Consider the following 19,587-nt stretch of genomic DNA (forward strand, 5'->3'; position numbering starts at 1 on the left):
ATATACTTAAACAACAGAAGTAAACATCGGGGAGTGGAGGATGGGGTAAAATCTAAGTAGGAGATGGAGGAGAATTAGCACATATCCAAAACCTACCAGCAGTCTCAGATAAATTCACCAACCGGCTTCTCAAACAGCAACTACAATCCACCATCTCCTAACCATGCAGCATAAGCTACTCTGACATTGAGTGCCAGCCAGGGCCCAGATTGTATAGGCGATGGGAGTGGCTAACAGTGAACAGCTGAGAGCCTTAATGTAGGAAAGCTTCTAGGAGCTCTCACCTGAGCAGATTAACCCCTGCACTGCTAAAATAAACCTACACTGTTTAATATGAAGGTGCTTCTAATCAGTGCAGGAGTAGGAGAAATCAGACATTGCAGTCTTCTGGCTCCTCTCTGTCATGGTAAACCCGTGACACTAATGCTGAGTCTGTGCCCAGGTGTACCTTAATGGGCAGCGGCAAGTGAGTGTCACTGCAGTGACCAAAAGGGATGCAAGGAATTTTCACCTATTTTTTTTTTTATTTTTGGGCTATTCTGGGCCTAGTTTCAAGAAAAAAGCAAACCGTTGGACAGTTACTTGGGGTTTTGAGAAATTGTTCAGAAAATTAAGTTTTAATTATGTTCGCCATATTATATTTACTCCCAACTAGCCATCTGGGTCAAGCTGTTCCTCATTATAGTCCCACAGTCCACGCTGAAGACATTTCTTCTGGGCATTTGTAATGAAGAGAGGTGTATTGTCTTGGCTCCATCTACATAGATTCCCGGTGCTCCAAAACGGAGTGAAAGACATGTCACGTGATGGTCATTGAGAAACTACAGGATATGCCATGCCATGTTCTGTTCTAATTAATGACTTGTTTGCTTTTCAGGTTTTTGTGGGGATGGAGCAGCCGGATAATACAACAGTTCTCAAAGATCCAGAAGAGGAAACAGCACCTACAGCAGATGTTACTGCTACTGCTCAACAGCCTCCTCCCTTACAACCATCACAAAGAGGGTCTCGTAAAGTTAGAAAAAGAGTATCTGAAAGAATTGCTGAATCTTCCAAAACTGCTAGGACAGATGGGAGAGAAAAAGTGACATCAGTAGGCAGCAGTATCAGCATCACTTCGGTTACAAGTGCACATTTTGATCTGGACCCTGTCAAGCATCAACGCAGCATAAGCCTTGTGCAGAGACTGCAGGAAACATTAAGGCAAAAACAGGTATGCTTATGTACTCTAAACATTAGGTATAATAATCATTAGTTCACGCATGGCATAGTTTGTTAAAATTTGATGTATTTAAGATAAATTCAACAACAAAAATCACGATGTGGGTATTTAATGAATGTGGAGGATTATTTTAGCTTAAAAGAGACACACAAAGACGGTAACACCCTTGACCTGGTCTTTGTCCGGCTTTGCTCAATTTCCTACCTAAATAACTCGCCGCTTCCCTTCTCTGACCACAACATTCTCTCCTTCACATTCACAAATCCTCGCTCACCCCAGCACACTCCTACCTATCACATATTCAGAAATCTGCAAGCCATTAACCCTCAGACACTTTCAGATTCCATACAATCTTCCCTGTCCCCAATCTCCTCTTTTTCCTGTCCTGATCTGGGTGTTCATCACTACAACAGCACTCTTACAACCACCCTTGACCAGGTAGCGCCCCTCACCCTCAGAACCTCCAAGCACAGAGTAAAACAGCCCTGGCTCACATTGCAAACTCAATTTCTCCAGCGATGCTCTAGGAGTGCTGAACGCCGATGGAGAAAAACCTGCACACCAGAAGACTTCATCCACTTCAAATTTATGTTAAGAACCTACAACGCTGCCCTTCACCTCGCCTAACAGACCTACTTCACCACCCTGCTCTCACTAGCCAACAACCCCAAGAAACTTTTTGACACTTTTCACTCCCTCCTCAGGCCAAAAGCACAAGCTCCTATCTCAGACATTTGTGCAGATGACCTGGCCTCCCACTTTATAGAAAAAATAGATAATATCCATCAGGAAATCTGCTCCCAACCACCAAGTGCTGTGACTCCCATCCCTTCCTGCATCTCCCCTGGCTCACTTTCCACATTTGATCCCATCACAGAAGAAGAAGTCTCCAGACTCCTCTCTTCTTCTCGTCCGACTACATGCACTACCGACCCCATTCCCTACCGACCCCATTCCCTCACAACTCCTCCAGTTTCTCTCTTCAGTCGTCACAACTCACCTAACTACAATCTTTAATCTCTCCCTCTCCTCGGGCATTTTCCCATCCTCCTTCAAACATAATCATTACTCCATTATTAAAGAAACCTTCTCTCGACCCATCCTGCACAAACAACTACAGACCAGTCTCCAATCTCCCCTTCATCTCTAAACTCTTGGAGCGCCTAGCTCACTCCCGCCTTACCCGTTACCTCTCCACTCACTCCCTCCTAGACCCTTCACAGTCTGGCTTCCGACCCCTACATTCGACTGAAACTGCACTCATCATTACCAATGACCTACTGACAGCAAAATGTAACGGTGAACACTCTCTGCTCATTCTTCTCGACCTTTCTGCAGCTTTCGACACTTGACCACCGTCTCCTACTCCATAGGCTCCAGTCACTAGGCATTAAGGACACTGCTCTCTCCTGGTTCTCTTCCTATCTTTCTGACCGCTCCTTCAGTGTTTTGTTCTCTGGCTCCACGTCATCTCCTCTTCCTCTCGCTGTCGGGGTACCTCAGGGCTCAGTCCTTTGCCCCCTCCTCTTCTCTCTCTACACGGCCCTAGTTGGACAGACCATCAGCAGATTTGGCTTTCAGTACCATCTTTATGCTGATGACACACAACTATACACGTCATCCCCCGACCTTACCCCCGCTATACTACAGAATGACAGTGACTGTCTGTCCGCAGTCTCCAACGTCATGTCCGCTCTCTATCTGAAACTTAACCTCTCAAAAACTGAACTTCTTCTGCTCCCGCCGTCTACTAACCTCCCTAAACCTGACATTTCCCTCTCCGTGGGTGGCACCACAATAACACCCCTGCGGCAGGCGCGCTGTCTGGGTGTTGTATTTGACACCAATCTCTCCTTCACATCCCATATACAATGTCTTCCCCGCTCTTGCTGCTTACACCTAAAGAACATCTCCAGAATTTGCCCTTTTCTCACCATGGAAACAAAAAAAACCCTCACTGTCGCATTGATCCACTCCCGCCTGGACTACTGCAACGCTCTATTAATTGGCCTCCCCGTTACTCGACTTTCCCCTCTCCAGTCCATACTTAATGCAGCAGCCAGGGTCATCCATCTGGCTAATCGGTACTCGGATGCATCCGCTCTTCATCAATCGTTACACTGGCTGCTCATTCATTATAGGATCCAATTCAAAGTACTTGTTCTCACCCACATAACTCTCCACAGTGCGGCACCCCCCTACATCTCCTCCCTCATTTCTGTCTATCGGCCTAGCCGACCGCTGCGCTCTGCAAAAGACTTTCGACTAACTTCTAAACTAATCCGAAACTCCCACTCCCGACTCCAAGACTTCTCCCACGCTGCGCCAATCCTCTGGAATGCTCTACCCCAAGAAATTAGAACTATCCACAATTTGCACAGTTTTAGGCGCTCTCTCAAAACACATCTGTTCAGAGCGGCCTATGACGTTCACTAATCACAGTCATTCTATGTGTAAAGGGCATGTCACACTAAGCGATATCGCTAGCAATATCGCTATAACTTGTGACGTTATAGCGATATTGCTAGCGATATCGCTGTGTCTGATACTTACCTACGACCCGCTCCCCCGCTGGTTATCGCTGATCGCGCGAGAACGTCCTGGGCCGTTTCTCGTCGTCTGCTTCCTGCGGTGCTTCCTGCTGTGACGACGAGCGACGCGTGGAGCCGGGCGGGAGGACGCAGGATTGCCTTTTTGACAGGTAAGTAGCGATCCCCGTCTCCAGCGATGTCGCTGGTGAGATCTGCTTCTGTGGCAGCTCACTAGCGACCACTTAGCTATGTACCAGCGATCCTGACCGCGTCATATCGCTGGTCGGGATCGCTGGTACATCGCTAATTGTGACAGTACCTTAAGTGTGCGTGTGTAGCCCATTCACTGTCTCCATCCATCCCTCACTCCCTCAAGATGGCTGGACCATCATTGTACCATTGTAAATACACCCCTGTACTCTGTATCTCCCCCACCTCATTGTAGAGTGTAAGCTCTCACCAGCAGGGGCGGCTTATTGTGCTTTTAATTATTGTATTGTTAACGTTGTTACTTATGACTTGTGTTTTGAAACTGTTAAACTGTAAAGCGCTGCGGAATATGTTGGCGCTATATAAAGATTATTATTATTATTATTATTATTATTATTATTAAAAAATGCTAAAAAGATTAAAAAACATGGCTTCCTTCTTCAGCTCCTTTGAATTAATGGAGCAGAGCTACAACACCACACACAATCTGGAGACAGGCATGCCACTGTTTTTTGTAAAAGGCAGACATATTTTGCTAACCCTGAATAATCCAAATAAACTCAGAGAAATGCTCCTGAAATCACTTTTAGGCTGGAGTCACACATAACGAATAAAAAATCGGTCCCATTTTAACGGTACGAAATCGCACAAAGAATTCTTGTCCAGGGATCCGTCTGTCATCCCATTTTCCGGCGATGAACCGATTTTATTCGCATCTAAGCATCAAATTGACATCCAATGCCTGATGCTCTTTCCTATTGACCAGGAGAAGTCTTGCGATTTAATCGCAAGTCACACGTGTGGTGCGTTTTCAATGCGATTTTTAATCGCATCCATAGACTTGCATTGTCGAATCCGATCCGAAAATCGGTGACAATTGCAGCATGCTGCGATTGTCTCGGTCCGTGGAACGGATCCGATAAAAAACTCATGATGTTAACAGCACCGTAGAATAACATTGGGACGAATGCAATGCGATTTTTTTAATCGCATTGCATTCATCCGATTTAATCGCTAGTGTGGCTCCGGCCTTAGGGCTCATTCCCAGTTGCTATGAAATCGGACGAGTGCAATCTGATTAAAAATCAGATTGCGTTCAGACCAATGTTATTCTATGATTGTGTGTTCATCTGCGTTTTTTTTTTTTTTTTGCAGATCGGATCACGAACAGACTGGAAATAACTTGCAGCATGCTGCGATTGTAATTGAATCGCATCCCACAATAGAAGTCAATGGGTGCAAGGAGAGGAAAAAAAAAATCGCACAGCACTCGGACCTTTCGAGTGATGTCCGATTTTTATGCACCAATCTCCTTGGAAAAGTCGGCAATTCATTGTCGCGTACAGTAAAATCACACTGACAGGTTACAATAGATATATACACATAGAATACATAGATATATGGATGTCCGTGACACACACACATATATATGTTATATAGATAGAAGAAAAGCTGGCAATTCAGCAGCGGTGTAGTGTAAAATCACAGCAGGCGCCAACAGTATAGAAGAGATGGATTACATAAAGTAAATACACATAGAACAGATATACAGATGTCAGGGACATATACAATTAGTACAGTGTGTGTAACAGGCTGGGTGGTGAAACCACTGTGCCAAAGCCCAAGTAAGGCTGTGTGCACACGGTGCGGTTTCTGCTGCGTTTCCGCAGCGGTTTTGCCGCTGCGGAAACGCAGCAGTTCCGCTGACCAAGTACAGTACAATGAAACCCTATGGGGTTTCAAAAACGCTGTGCTGACGGTGCGGTTTTTTCCGCGCGGTTTTGCTGCGATTTACAAACCGCAGCATGTCAATTGTTTGTGCGGTTTCCGCAGCGGTTTCATACCTCTACCATAGTAGAGGTGTGAAACCGCAGGGCAAAACTGCAGACCAAAACGCAGGAAAACCGCAGGTCACTTTACCTGCGGTTTTACCTGCGTTTCCGCGCGGAAAAAACCGCAGCGGAATCCGCAACGTGTGCACATAGCCTACATTGGTTTTTGATTTATTTTTTTTTTTTTTTTAAAGGACAACAAGGGATTCTGTTGGATTGGCAGTATAATAAATTTGGTCAAAAACTTTGTATAATTATTTCATTAAATTAATTTTTAATTAATTAATGTGTGTGTGTGTGTGTGTGTGTGTGTGTGCCTTTTTTAACCCTTTACTACTATAGGATTATTAGTGGATAGGTCTCTTATTGATACCTCTCCATTATTAACCCGGCTTAATGTCACCTTTCAATAGCAAGGTAACATTACCCATTATTAACCTATTAGCCACCACTAAAGGCAATGGGAATAGAGAGGCTAAGTGCCTGAAAAGGTGCCTTTTCTGGGGTGGCTGGGGGCAGATTTTTTTAGCCAGGGGGTCTCAAAAACAATGGTCCCACTCTAGGCTATTAATATCTGCCCTCACTGGCTTTCCCTCTCTGGCGGAGAAAATACCACGGGAGCCCACGCAATTTTTTACAACGAATTTACCCGTTAATTTAACACCTACGTGTCCAAAATTTTACACACATACACTCATCTAATTATTAGAGACATATATAAAAACTAAATGAAATAAAATGGTTTACTGTTGTGAGTTCATTTTCCCCTTCACTACTGAGGCCCGAGGAACTCCCTCTTCTGGTGAAGAAAGGTAGTGAGCCTGATTGTCAAACACCTGGGGCTGATGATGATGACTGGCTGAGTGGAGTTAATGACTGGATATAAGGCTGCCGACGCCCTTCTGGCCTGCGGGTTATTTCTCTGTGGACTTCTAGGAAACCAGTCTGATTCCTGCTCATCTAAAGCTAAGATTTCTGCTTTGCCTTTTTGCATTAGTGTTTTGTTTTCCTTGCTTTTCTGGATTCCGCCATTCCCTGCTGGGGTGAGCTGAATCTCCTTTTGCCTGTTGCTCTGTCTTCAGAATATTCCTGAGTACTGACATAGCTTTTTTGAAGCCTAGCGTCTTCAGGGCCTTTTTTACTGTCAGTTTGTTGGCTCTTATTTTCATAGGGTTTTTCACGTATTTCAGACAGCAGCCTTCCTGTCCTTTCATATCTAAGCTAGCGTGGGCCCCATCTTTGCTCAGTCTATCTTTCTGTCTGTGTTTTGTTCTTTCTTCTTGCTTCACCATCATTATATGTGGGGGGGCTGCCTTTTACTTTGGGGTCTGCTCTGGGGCAGTTTAGATTTCCCTTTCTGTCTTTAGGCTATGTAGTCCTCCAGCTGTGATCGAGGGGCCTAGGGCATCGTAGGAGCCCCCCACGGCTACTGCTAGTTGTGTTGATAGGTTCAGGGGTCTGCAATCCGATAGCTGCCAACTTCTCTGGTTTTCTGGACTTAGCTTGTATTTCTGCTTTTGCCTCCTACGGTGACTCATTCATAACAGTTTACTGTATGTAAACCATGTGTCATTTCATGTTCGGTTTCGTAATGATGTGTGTGTGTGTGTCTCTATGTGTGTGTGTATGTGTGTATATATTTATATATATATATATCACTGAGACAAGAGAAGAAAGGCGGACGGCACCGCCGGTACCGCTATGTTTCCACGCTGTCGGTATCGCAACATGTTGCCGAATATGCCTCGTGATCTCGGGTGCTAATCTTGGAAAGCACAGTGTACTGAAATCCGCAAAGAAGTAAATAGATAGCACTCACCGATCTTCAGAAAAATTCCTTACTTTATTGCCAGATGTTAAAACATTATGGCTGGGGGAGTGAGTACAGGAGGGAGCAAAATCTGACGATGGCCGTTTCGCGCCTAGGAGCGCTTGTACGGTTTGGACGGATTCTATTAAACCTGTCAGTGTGATTTTACTGTATCGCGCATTGAATTGCTGGCTTTTGTTAAAGGACACCGGTGCATATTTCTCGCAAGTCACACTGTTACGGTTCTAAGTAGGAACCGGAGAGTGGACCCTCTGGGTCATGGCTCCAGAGCCCCCGAGGGCGAGCGGCCCAGGTGATGACCACCCCCTATACAGGGAGTGTTAGGGGCAGGCCCAAGGGGGGTGAGACCACGACAGCCGGAACCAAAGGGACGACCCAGGGAGTGTACAGAGGGAAAGGCCAAAGGATACAGGCTGGAGTAGAACCGGAGCAGGAGGGAACAGAACGTAGGGAACCAGGACCGAACAGGATGGAGCCAGGACAGGAACGCTGGAAGAAAGAAGGAAGGAAGGTTAGGGGAAAACTGAACTAGGGGTACAGACGGAACCCTAGCTAAGGAGCTACCGATGACAGCAGCAGGGAAGGACCGGGCGAGGGTCAGGCACGGAGGCAGCAGAGGGAACTGAGCGGGGGTCCAGACGGGGCTAAAGAGCGGAGAGCAGAGCGCAGGCTAGAGAGAGAGGGGACCTGAGAGTCGGGGCAACGCTGCGCAGGAACGCTAAGCGCCACAGAGAAAGACAAACAGGCGTCTTACCATTCAAGACGCCAGACAGAAATACCCGGTGGGCGCCGCCATGTTGGGGCGGAGCCACCGGGTCACGTGCTCCCAGGATGCCCCGCGGTCAGAAACGAGCGAGTGCGCATGTGCGTGCCTCTGACGCGCCGTGACCCTGCAAAGCCAGACAGGGCACGGCGCGAGGATGAAGGAGGGATGCACCGGGAGGAGGGGGACCCCAGGTGAGCATCGGGGCGCGTAATAGTACCCCCTCTCTTACTCCACTCCTTCTTCAGGCGGGATAGAAACCTCATGATATGAGGAGCATTGATATTCTCCCGGGGCTCCCATGACCTTTCCTCAGGACCGAATCCTTCCCAATCTACCAGAAAGAAGGTTCTACCTCGGACGGTCTTCTTTGCCAGGATGTCCCTGACATCAAAGACGTCCCCAGCGGAGCTAGGTTGCGGAGCGTGGGACGAGGCTGGCTGAAAGCGATTAAACACTGTGGGTTTGAGAAGCGAGACATGGAAAGTGTTGGGGATCCGCAGGGAGGCAGGCAATTTTAGTTTATAGGTCACATCATTGATGCGAGTCAAAACCTCAAAAGGACCAACGTACCGTGGACCTAACTTATAAGAGGGGATTTTAAGTCGGAGGAAGCGCGAGGACAGCCAGACCTTATCGCCTGGATGATAAGGAGGGGTGTCCAGGCGCCTCTTGTCGGCGTATCTTTTCATCCGATCGCTAGCTCTCTCAGGGGACCTTTTAGTCTCCTCCCAAATTTTAGAGAATTCTGAGGACAAGGAGTCCGCCGCCGGCACGCCCGAGGTGGGGGACACGGGAAGAGGAATGCCCGGATGCTGCCCAAAAACTACAAAAAAGGGAGATTTGGAAGAGGACTCGTTGGGGTGATTGTTGTGAGCAAACTCCGCCCAGGGAAGCAGTGAGACCCAGTTACTTTGGTGTGCATTAGAAAAATGTCGCAGATACGTGGTTAACACCTGATTGATCCGCTCCACTTGGCCGTTGGATTGTGGATGATAGGCGGAGGAGAAGTCCAGGACTACCCCCATTGAGCTAGAGAGAGCTCTCCAGAAACGAGAGGTGAATTGAACACCACGGTCAGACACGATGTGCTGGGGAAAACCATGAAGTCGGAAAACATGATGCACGAAGATCTTCGCCAACTTGGGCGCAGAAGGCAGACCAGGCAGCGGGATGAAATGAGCCATTTTGGAAAAACGGTCTACCACCACCAAAATGACAGAGCAGCCGGAAGATGGAGGTAGATCCGTGATGAAATCCATGGCGATGTGGCTCCAGGGAACTGATGGAACCGGCAAAGGATGTAAGAGACCAGAGGGTAGCTGTCGTGGAATCTTATTCCGGGCGCAGGATGAGCAAGAAGCGGTAAATTCCAGGACGTCCTGGCGGAGTGAAGGCCACCAATAATGGCGGGAGATGAGGGATAGAGTCCTCTTGGCTCCGACATGCCCGGCGAGCTTAGAAGAGTGTCCCCAGTGCAGAACCCTTACTCTGTCATGGTCCAATACCAAGGTCTTGCATGGTGGTGGGTTGACCAAACTTAGAGGGGCTAGGGTGACGATCTTTGCTGGATCGATGATGTGAGCGGGGCTCTCCTCTTCATCGGTCGGGAGAAATGATCTTGATAGGGCATCAGCTCTGATATTCTTATTACCCGGACGAAAGCGGAGCTCGAAATCAAAGCGTCCAAAAAATAGGGACCATCGGGCTTGCCGGGGATTGAGCCTTTGGGCAGACTGAACATAGGCCAAATTCTTGTGGTCGGTAAATATCGTAAAGGGATGGACAGCTCCTTCGAGAAGGTAACGCCATTCCTCTAAAGCCAGTTTGATTGCCAGTAGTTCCTTGTCCCCGATGGAGTAATTGCGTTCGGGGGGAGAAAAGGCTTTAGAAAAGAACACACAGGTGACAGTCCGGCCAGAGGAGGTTCTTTGCAGGAGAACCGCCCCCGCTCCCACGGAGGATGCGTCGACCTCGAGAATGAAGGGTCTCTCGGCATCGGGACGGTGGAGAACGGGCGCTGTAGCGAATTCTCTCTTCAGAGTTTGAAAGGCGTCTTCTGCCTCGGGAGGCCAGAGGCGGGGATTGGCTCCTTTGCGAACGAGAGCAGAGATGGGCTTGGTTATGGTGGAAAAATGAGGAACGAATTGCCTATAATAGTTAGCAAAGCCGAGAAAGCGTTGAATGGCTTTGAGACCAAGGGGACGGGGCCAGGCCAGGATCGTGGACACTTTCTCGGGATCCATCCTCAATCCAGACTTCGAAACGATATACCCAAGGAACGGCAGAGACGGTTGTTCGAAGGCGCATTTCTCCAACTTGGCAAATAGGTGGTTCTCCCTTAGACGCTGCAACACTTGCCGTACATCTCGTCGATGGGTGGAGAGATCTGGAGAGAAGACAAGAATGTCGTCAAGATAAACCACGACACAGGAGTAAAGGAGATCTCGAAAAATATCGTTAACGAGCTCCTGGAATACCGCTGGTGCGTTACAGAGGCCAAACGGCATCACCAGGTATTCATAGTGACCGTCACGGGTGTTGAATGCGGTCTTCCACTCATCCCCAGTGCGAATTCGGACCAAGTTATAGGCTCCTCGAAGATCAAGTTTGGTAAATATTTGCGCCCCTCTCAGGCGATCAAAGAGTTCGGGGATGAGGGGTAACGGGTACTTGTTCTTAATCGTGATGCTGTTCAGACCTCTGTAATCAATGCACGGGCGGAGCGACCCGTCCTTCTTCTTGACAAAAAAGAAGCGTGCGCCCGCAGGAGAGGAAGACTTCCGTATGAAACCCTTGGCTAAGTTCTCTTGAACGTATTCCGACATGGCTTGCGTCTCTGCCGGCGAGAGCGGATAAATCCTACCCCGCGGAGGGGTGGCTCCAGGGACGAGCTCGATGGGGCAATCATAGGGTCGGTGAGGCGGAAGGTTCTCGGCCTCCCTCTTGTCAAAAACATCCGAAAAAGAGCTGTAAGCAATGGGCAACCCGGAGGGTAAGGAGGGGGAAGGAGAACCACCCACGGGACGCACCGGCAGCAGACACCCAGACCTACAGGACTCCCCCCAGCGCAGGATATTACCCTTATGCCAGTCTAAGGTAGGGCCGTGGGCTCGTAACCAGGGAAGGCCTAGAAGGATAGGGTGAGAGATGCTCGCTAGGACATAAAAAGCAATCCTCTCCTTGTGTAGGGCCCCTACCTGGAGTTCTACCTCATGGGTGACCAAGGTAATGGTCTCTTGGAGAGGTTTACCGTCCACGGAAGCAAGGATCCGTGGAGTTTCTAAGGTCTTGACCGGGACCGAAAATTTAAGAACTTCTTTGAGCCTAATAAAATTTCCCGCTGCGCCGGAATCCACATAGGCTGCTAGAGAAAAACGTTTTCCACCAACGTGCAACAAGACAGACAGAGTGAGGGGTAGAGAGGTATCATACACACCTAGGGAGGCCTCTCTTACCTGACCTAGGCGGAGGAGTTTTCCGGACGTTCCGGGCAGGTACGGACCAGATGGGAGTCACTACCACAGTAGAAGCAGAGACCGTGAGTGCGTCTTTCCTCCCGGCGTTGTCCAGATACCTTAAGCCGGTCTACTTGCATGGGTTCAGGCATGGAAGCAGAAGCGGATATTCCGGGCCGGAGACAGGGTAGACCGCGGATAGTTGAGGAAGCACGGGGAGGTCTCCTCTCGCGAGCACGTTCCTGGAACCGAAGGTCGATACGTGTGGCTAGCGAAATGAGATCTTCTAAGGCTGTGGGAGTATCCCGCCCAGCTAACTCATCCTTAATTCGACCCGCGAGGCCTCGCCAAAAGGCCCCTACCAAGGCCTCGTTATTCCATCCCAAATCAGAAGATAAGGTTCGGAATCGGATGGCATACTGACCCATGGTTTGGGACCCTTGGTGGAGGTTAAATAAAGATTCCGTAGTAGAGGCCAGGCGACCCGGTTCGTCGAACACTTGACGAAACATCTCGAAGAAAGTACTTAGCTGGGAGACTACCGGATCATCACGTTCCCAGAGGGGGTTAACCCACGCTAAAGCGTCTCCCTCAAGATGGGAGACAATAAAAGCCACCTTAGCCCGCTCAGTGGGATATTGCAGGGGCAGGAGTTCGAAATGGAGGCGACATTGATTCAGGAAACCTCGGCACAGCTTGGGATCCCCGTTATAGCGGGGCGGCTTAGCTAAACGGGGTGGCGGGTGAGGCGCCTGGGCTGGAACGGGGGCTGCAGCAGCCGACTGTAAGGAGAGTAGGCGGTCATCTATGGAGGCCATATAGCTAAGGATATGGGTCTGGGTATCTCTTTGCTGGGCCAGTTCCTGCTGCAGTCCAGCCAGTTGGGAGGCATTCCCAGGGTCAGAGGACTGGAGCCCGGAAAGACGAGAATCCATGGATTTCATGAAAGCCATGATACGAGTTTGATTCTCCCGCAAAAACAGCAACTCCTTTTGAGCCGCAGCGGCTCCAGCGGGGTCCATGGCCTGTTTGTTCTGTTACGGTTCTAAGTAGGAACCGGAGAGTGGACCCTCTGGGTCGTGGCTCCAGAGCCCCCGAGGGCGAGCGGCCCAGGTGATGACCACCCCCTATACAGGGAGTGTTAGGGGCAGGCCCAAGGGGGGTGAGACCACGACAGCCGGAACCAAAGGGACGACCCAGGGAGTGTACAGAGGGAAAGGCCAAAGGATACAGGCTGGAGTAGAACCGGAGCAGGAGGGAACAGAACGTAGGGAACCAGGACCGAACAGGATGGAGCCAGGACAGGAACGCTGGAAGAAAGAAGGAAGGAAGGTTAGGGGAAAACTGAACTAGGGGTACAGATGGAACCCTAGCTAAGGAGCTACCGATGACAGCAGCAGGGAAGGACCGGGCGAGGGTCAGGCACGGAGGCAGCAGAGGGAACTGAGCGGGGGTCCAGACGGGGCTAAAGAGCGGAGAGCAGAGCACAGGCTAGAGAGAGAGGGGACCTGAGAGTCGGGGCAACGCTGCGCAGGAACGCTAAGCGCCACAGAGAAAGACAAACAGGCGTCTTACCATTCAAGACGCCAGACAGAAATACCCGGTGGGCGCCGCCATGTTGGGGCGGAGCCACCGGGTCACGTGCTCCCAGGATGCCCCGCGGTCAGAAACGAGCGAGTGCGCATGTGCGTGCCTCTGACGCGCCGTGACCCTGCAAAGCCAGACAGGGCACGGCGCGAGGATTTAGGAGGGATGCACCGGGAGGAGGGTGACCCCAAGTGAGCATCGGGGCGCGTAATACACACGTCTGGTCCGTGTGTAATCCGTATTTTTCTCGCCCCCATAGACTTGCATTGGCGTATTACGGGCGTAATATGGTGACAATCGCAGCATGCCCCATAGATTGACATTGGGACGAGTGCTATGCGATTTTTTTTTTTTTTTTTTCTCGCATAGCACTCATCTGCATTTCTCGCTAGTGTGACTCTGGCCTTATATATATGATAGTAAGATTCTTACTATGGATTGACAATTGCTTTGCAGGTTCCCCCCGTTTATATTTTACCTGTGGTATGTAATATTTTTTTAACATTGTCTTTGAGTATATATTAATTGAAAAATTGATTATGCTTTTATTGGCTTGCATTTTCTATTTATTGGCATTATTGTTGTTTGCTAATGCATTTAAGCTTTATTGCATGGATTGTAAATGTAGGTGTTTATTTCTGTGAGTTTCTACCAGTTGGGTGAGGTGAGCCGCGGCCAATCCATTCATTACTGTCTGAGATCAGACCGAAATCCGTGTCTGCATGAGCCCTTACAGTTTATACTAGGTTGTTGTTTTTTTTATTTTGTGCTTTTGTCTCTTAATAATTTTATTTTCTGACTTTCAGGCAAAATACAAAGAAGCAAGAGAAAGACGAAAAGAAAAAATTAATTCTTTATACGAGTATATATTTGAAATATTATCACATCGACTTGATTTGGAATGTGATGCTATTGCAGAGCTTGTATTAGATGCTTCATCCGTAAGTTTCCAGGCTTACATTGTGCTACTTTTTTTGCCCACAGGTTAAAAAAACACTAAACATATTTACAAATTCATCTGACTTTTCTGTATTAAAGTTTCAGGAGTTTGATGAGTTCTTCTCTGTTGGAGGATGCAGATCACTTTTGTTTTTCTATCAAGAAGCTGAAGTTCCAGGAATAGGTAAATTATTTCAGGTCTCATTTAAAAGTGTTTATTTAAGGGCGGTTACACACGTCCAGATATTTTCGGTACCCGAAAAACCGGCGTTCTTTGGAGATTGTGATTTTTCTCTTTGCATAGCAGTGCTGGAGCTGGAACGATTACCATAAATCTTGTGAAAAAAGGTTTTAAAAATATGAAAAACAAATAACACCCCACAAGATTGCCCCATTAAAAATAAAACCATAAGAAAAAAATGAAATACACATATTTGGTATCGCTTCATTTGTAAAAGTCCAATCTGATTAATCCGATTGGTTTATGGCATAACGAAAAAATAACTTAAAACAGCAGAATTATTTTTTTTTAGCCTTCGCAACATTGCAATAAAATGCAGTAAGAAATGATCAAAGCATCATGTCTATTCCAGAATACTATCAACAAAATCATCAGCTCAGGGTGCCGTAAATAAGCCATCACCCAGCCCCATAAAAATGAAAATGTTAAGGGTTTTGAAAAATGGCGCCAAAAGCAAACATTTTTTTCTTGCAAATTTCCAAATGTACCTTTATTACTTATACATGTTTCATATCTGCGTAATCGTATTGGAAAATCGAAGGCTTAGGGGTGATCTTATTACAATGTATAAATATATGCGGGGACAGTACAAAGACCTTTCTAATTATCTTTTTACTCTTAGACCTGTGACGGGGACAAGGGGGCATCCTCTACGTCTGGAGGAAAGAAGGTTTAAGCATACTCACAGATGCGGATTCTTTACTGTAAGAGCAGTGAGACTATGGAACTCTCTGCCATGTGATGTTGTAATGAGTGATTCCCTACTAAAATTTAAGAAGGGCCTGGATGACTTTCTTGAAAAGTATAATATTACAGGGTATATACACTAGTTTCCTTGATATTGCGTTGATCCAGGGAGCTAGTCTGATTGCCGTATGTGGAGTCGGGAAAGAAATGTTTTCCCCAATGTGAAGCTTACTGTTTGCCACATGGGGGTTTTTTTTGCCTTCCTCTGGATCAACATGTTAGGGCACGTTAGGATAGGATATGGGGTGAACTAGATGGACTTAAAGTGTTCATTCAAGCTTAATAACTATGTTACTGACCTGGATATTCATATTGCCAGGTCAGATTTACCATGTAATGAACATGGTAAATAGTAAACAAAAAAAAAAATATTGTGGAATTGCACGTTTTTTTGCAATTTCAAGCCGCTTGGAATTTTTTCACCATTTTCCAGTACATTATGTGGTACAATGAAAGGTGACAATCAGAAGTACAACTCGTCCACAAAAAACAAGCCCTCATATGGTTATGAGGATTGAAAATTAAAGATTGTGGCTCTTGGAAGGAGGGAAGGGGAAAAAAAGCGAAAAAATCTTAAAACACGCCAGGGTGTGAAGGGGTTAAATACATGAGATGCTATCTCTTATAAAACATTTCTATCGGTGGTTTACTATATACTGAAAATTGTAGTCTGTCATCTAACTTCACACCATGGACATCTAGATAATCACACTGACTTTCGTTATAATTAATCACAAATTCAGTAGTTTTACAGCCGACATTTATATAGCTCACAAATCTCCAAGCACGCCTCACCATCTGTCCATAATAAAAACACTTTATCAATGTATCTAAACAACTTCAAAATATTACAGGAACATTCACCATGATTAATTACACATTCATTTCTAATGTATCCATAATGATGTTTCGTATACTTGAGGCCACAGGGGACCCTATCAAAGCCCCCTGGAGATGTAAGTAGTAGAAACCAAGAGCCTAAAGTAATTCTTGGTAAGAACCATCTCCGCTAAAGAGATCAAGAACATTATATATTTACTACACAATGTGTGATTGAAAAATTACCGGTCCCTCATACATCTTGTAGCGTCACCCCAAGGTTTATTTGTGTATAGATTATTAATATCCGATGTACATAAGTATATGACTGAAGAAACAAGAAGACCCTTAACACTCTCCAATTTATTCTTAAAGGGGTTTCCCCCCGAATAAAAGTTCATTTAATCAACAGATCTTGGAACAATAATAATTTTCATAATTGGACGTGTTTAAATAAAATGTCCCTGTGCTGAGATAATCTTATAAGTTGGCCCCTGCTGTGTACTGTGTAATGTCTGTGTCTGACCGTGCAGGAACATGGTCTGATATACCACATGTCTCCTGGGCAGTAGGATCACAGCTGATTCTTTTTGAGAGTAAAACATTTCCCTGCCCGTTTTTAACCCCTTTACTCCCGTGGGTGGTTTGCATGTTAATTTCCGGGCCAATGTTTACAATTCTGACCACTGTCCCTTTATGAGGTAATAACTCTGAAACGCTTCCATGGATCCCGGTGATTCTGACATTGTTTTCTCGTGACATATTGTACTTCATGTTAGTGGTAAAATTTCATTCATATGACTTGCGCTTATTTGTGAAAAAAACAAAAATTAGGCGAAAATTTTGCAATTTTCCAACTTTGAATTTTTATGCTCTTAAATCACAGAGATATGGCACACAAAAAAATTAATAAGTAACATTTCCCACATGTTTACTTTACATCAGCACAATTTTGGAACCAAATTTTTTTTTTTGTTAGGATGTTAAAAGGGTTAAAAGTTGACCAGCGATTTCTCATTTTTACAACACCATTTTATTTTTAGGGACCACATCACATTTGAAGTCACTTTGAGGGGTCTATATGATAGAAAATCCCCAAAAGTGACACCATTCTAAACTTTACCCCTCAAGGTCCTCAAAACCAGATTCAAGAAGTTTATTAACCCTTCAGGTCCTTCACAGGAATTTTTTGAATGTTTAAAAAAAAATGAGCATTTAAATTTTTTTCACAAAAAAAATTACTTCAGGTTCAATTTTTAGACTGGAAAAGTTATTGTGCAATTTGTCCTGAGTACGCTGATACCTGATATGTGGGGGGGAACCACTGTTTGGGCGCATGGCAGAGCTCAGAAGGGAAGGAGCGCCGTTTGACTTTTTCACTGCAAAATTGGCTGAAATTCAGATCCGATGCCATGTCAAGTTTGGAGAGCTACTGATGTGCCTAAACAGTGGAAACCCCCCACAAGTGACCCCATTTTGGAAACTAGACCCCCCCAAGGAACTTATCTAGATATGTGGTGAGCACTTTGAACCCCCAAGGGCTTTACAGAAGTTTATAACGTACAGCCATTCAATTAAAAAATCATATTTTTTCCACAAAAATGATCTTTTCACCCCATTTTTTTGTTTTTCCAAGGGTAACAGGACCACAAAAGTTATTGTGCAATTTGTCCTGAGTACGCTGATACCCCATATGTGGGGGTAAACCACTATTTGGGCGACAGGCAGAGCTCGGAAGGGAAGCAGCACCATTTGACTTTTTTGGCTGGAATTGAGATCGGACGCTATGTCGCGTTTGGAAAGCCCCTGATGTACCAAAACAGTGGAAATACCCCAATTCTAACTCCAACCCTAGCCCTAGCCCTAACCCTAATCTCAGCCCTAACCCTAGCCCTAATGGGAAAATGGAAATAAATACATTTTTTTTATTTTATTATTTTTCCCTAACTAAGGGGGTGATAACGGGGGTTTGATTTACTATTTATGGCGGTTTTTATATTTGGCAGCTGTCATTCCCTAACAGACGCTTTTTATGGTAAAAATAGTTTTTGCATCACCACTTTTTGAGAGCTATAATTTTTCCATGTTTTGACCCACCGAGTCATGTGAGGTCTCATTTTTTGCTTGACGAGTTGACTTTTCATTGGTACCATTTTCGGGCACGTGACATTTTTTGATCACTTTTTATTCCAGTTTTTGGGACACAGAATGAACAAAAAACAGCATTTCATGAATTTCTTTTGGGGGGTGCGCTTACACCATTCCCCGACTGGTAAAATTGGTAAATCGGTTTTATTCCTCGGGTCGGTACGATTACAGCGATACCTCATTTATGTCGTTTTTTATGTTTTGGCGCTTTTATGCAATGAAAACAATTTTATATAAAAAATAATTATTTTTGCATCGCTTTATTCTGCGAGCTATAACTTTTTTATTTTTTCACTGATGATGCTGTGTGGCGGCTCATTTTTTGCGGGACAAGATGTCATTTTCAGCGGTACCATGGATATTTATATGCGTCTTTTTGATCTCGCGTTATTGCACTTTTTGTTCAGCGGTATGATGATAAAGCATTATTTTTTGCTTAGTTTTTATTTTTGTTTTTTAAGGGGTTCAATAAAGGGGTTTACTAGTGGGACGGTTTTATAGGGCAGGTCGTTACGGACGCGGTGATACTAAATATGTGTACTTTTATTGTTTGTTTTTTCAAAAAATGAATTTATTAGGGAATATTTTTTTTTTTAATTAATTTATTTTTTTATAAATTATTTTTACACTTTTTTTTTTTTTTACTTTACTACACTGTCCCAGGGGGGACATCACTGTCATGTGACAGATCGCTGATCTGACACATCACAGATCGATGTGACAGATCAGCGATCTGACACAGGCATCGCTGGAGCCTTCTTCATGCCTTCGCTCTGCAGGCAGTGAGGAAGCCAGCTCCCTGAAGGTCCCCGCCGCCATATTGGATCTGGGGACCTGCAGGGAAGGAGGCCCCCACAGCAGCGCTGCACATCGCGCTGCTTCGGGGGTCTCAGGGAAGCATGGAGGGAGCCCCCTCCCTGCGAGCTTCTCTCCTTTGCCCCCGGTACACTGCGATCATGTTTGATCGCGGTGTGCCAGGGGTTAACGTGCTGAGGGCGGTCCGTGACCACCCCTGACACATAGTGCCAGGAGTCAGCTGTGATAAGCTGATACCCGGCCGCGATCAGCGGCGCTCCCCACGGGGGGGCACCCCTGATCGCTATGACGTACTATTCCGTCCTTCGGACTTAGGTCCCAGGTCACATGGACGGAATAGTATGTCTAATGTAGGAAACGGGTTAAACAATGTTTTACCTGAAAGAAAGAATCATTAGCGATCTCCGGCTGTGATGTCTGTGTACTCTTTGCCTCATCCCCTG

General features: G+C 46.2%; 1 protein-coding gene across 1 annotated transcript in view; it reads left to right on the plus strand.

The window, feature by feature from the left end:
• Nucleotides 1-881: 881 nt before the first annotated feature.
• DNAH8 (dynein axonemal heavy chain 8) overlaps nucleotides 882-19,587 on the plus strand; it is a 418,964-nt gene continuing 400,258 nt past the window's right edge. The window contains exons 1-3 of the mRNA XM_073556422.1: nucleotides 882-1,213; nucleotides 14,241-14,375; nucleotides 14,473-14,557. Of these exons, the coding sequence (XP_073412523.1) occupies nucleotides 890-1,213; nucleotides 14,241-14,375; nucleotides 14,473-14,557 (544 nt within the window). The 5' untranslated portion in view covers nucleotides 882-889. The remainder of the gene's footprint in view (nucleotides 1,214-14,240; nucleotides 14,376-14,472; nucleotides 14,558-19,587) is intronic.

This window comes from Dendrobates tinctorius, unplaced genomic scaffold (genome assembly GCF_039654945.1).
Source record: "Dendrobates tinctorius isolate UK_male_01 unplaced genomic scaffold, ASM3965494v1 ptg000232l, whole genome shotgun sequence".
NCBI lineage: Eukaryota > Metazoa > Chordata > Amphibia > Anura > Dendrobatidae > Dendrobates > Dendrobates tinctorius.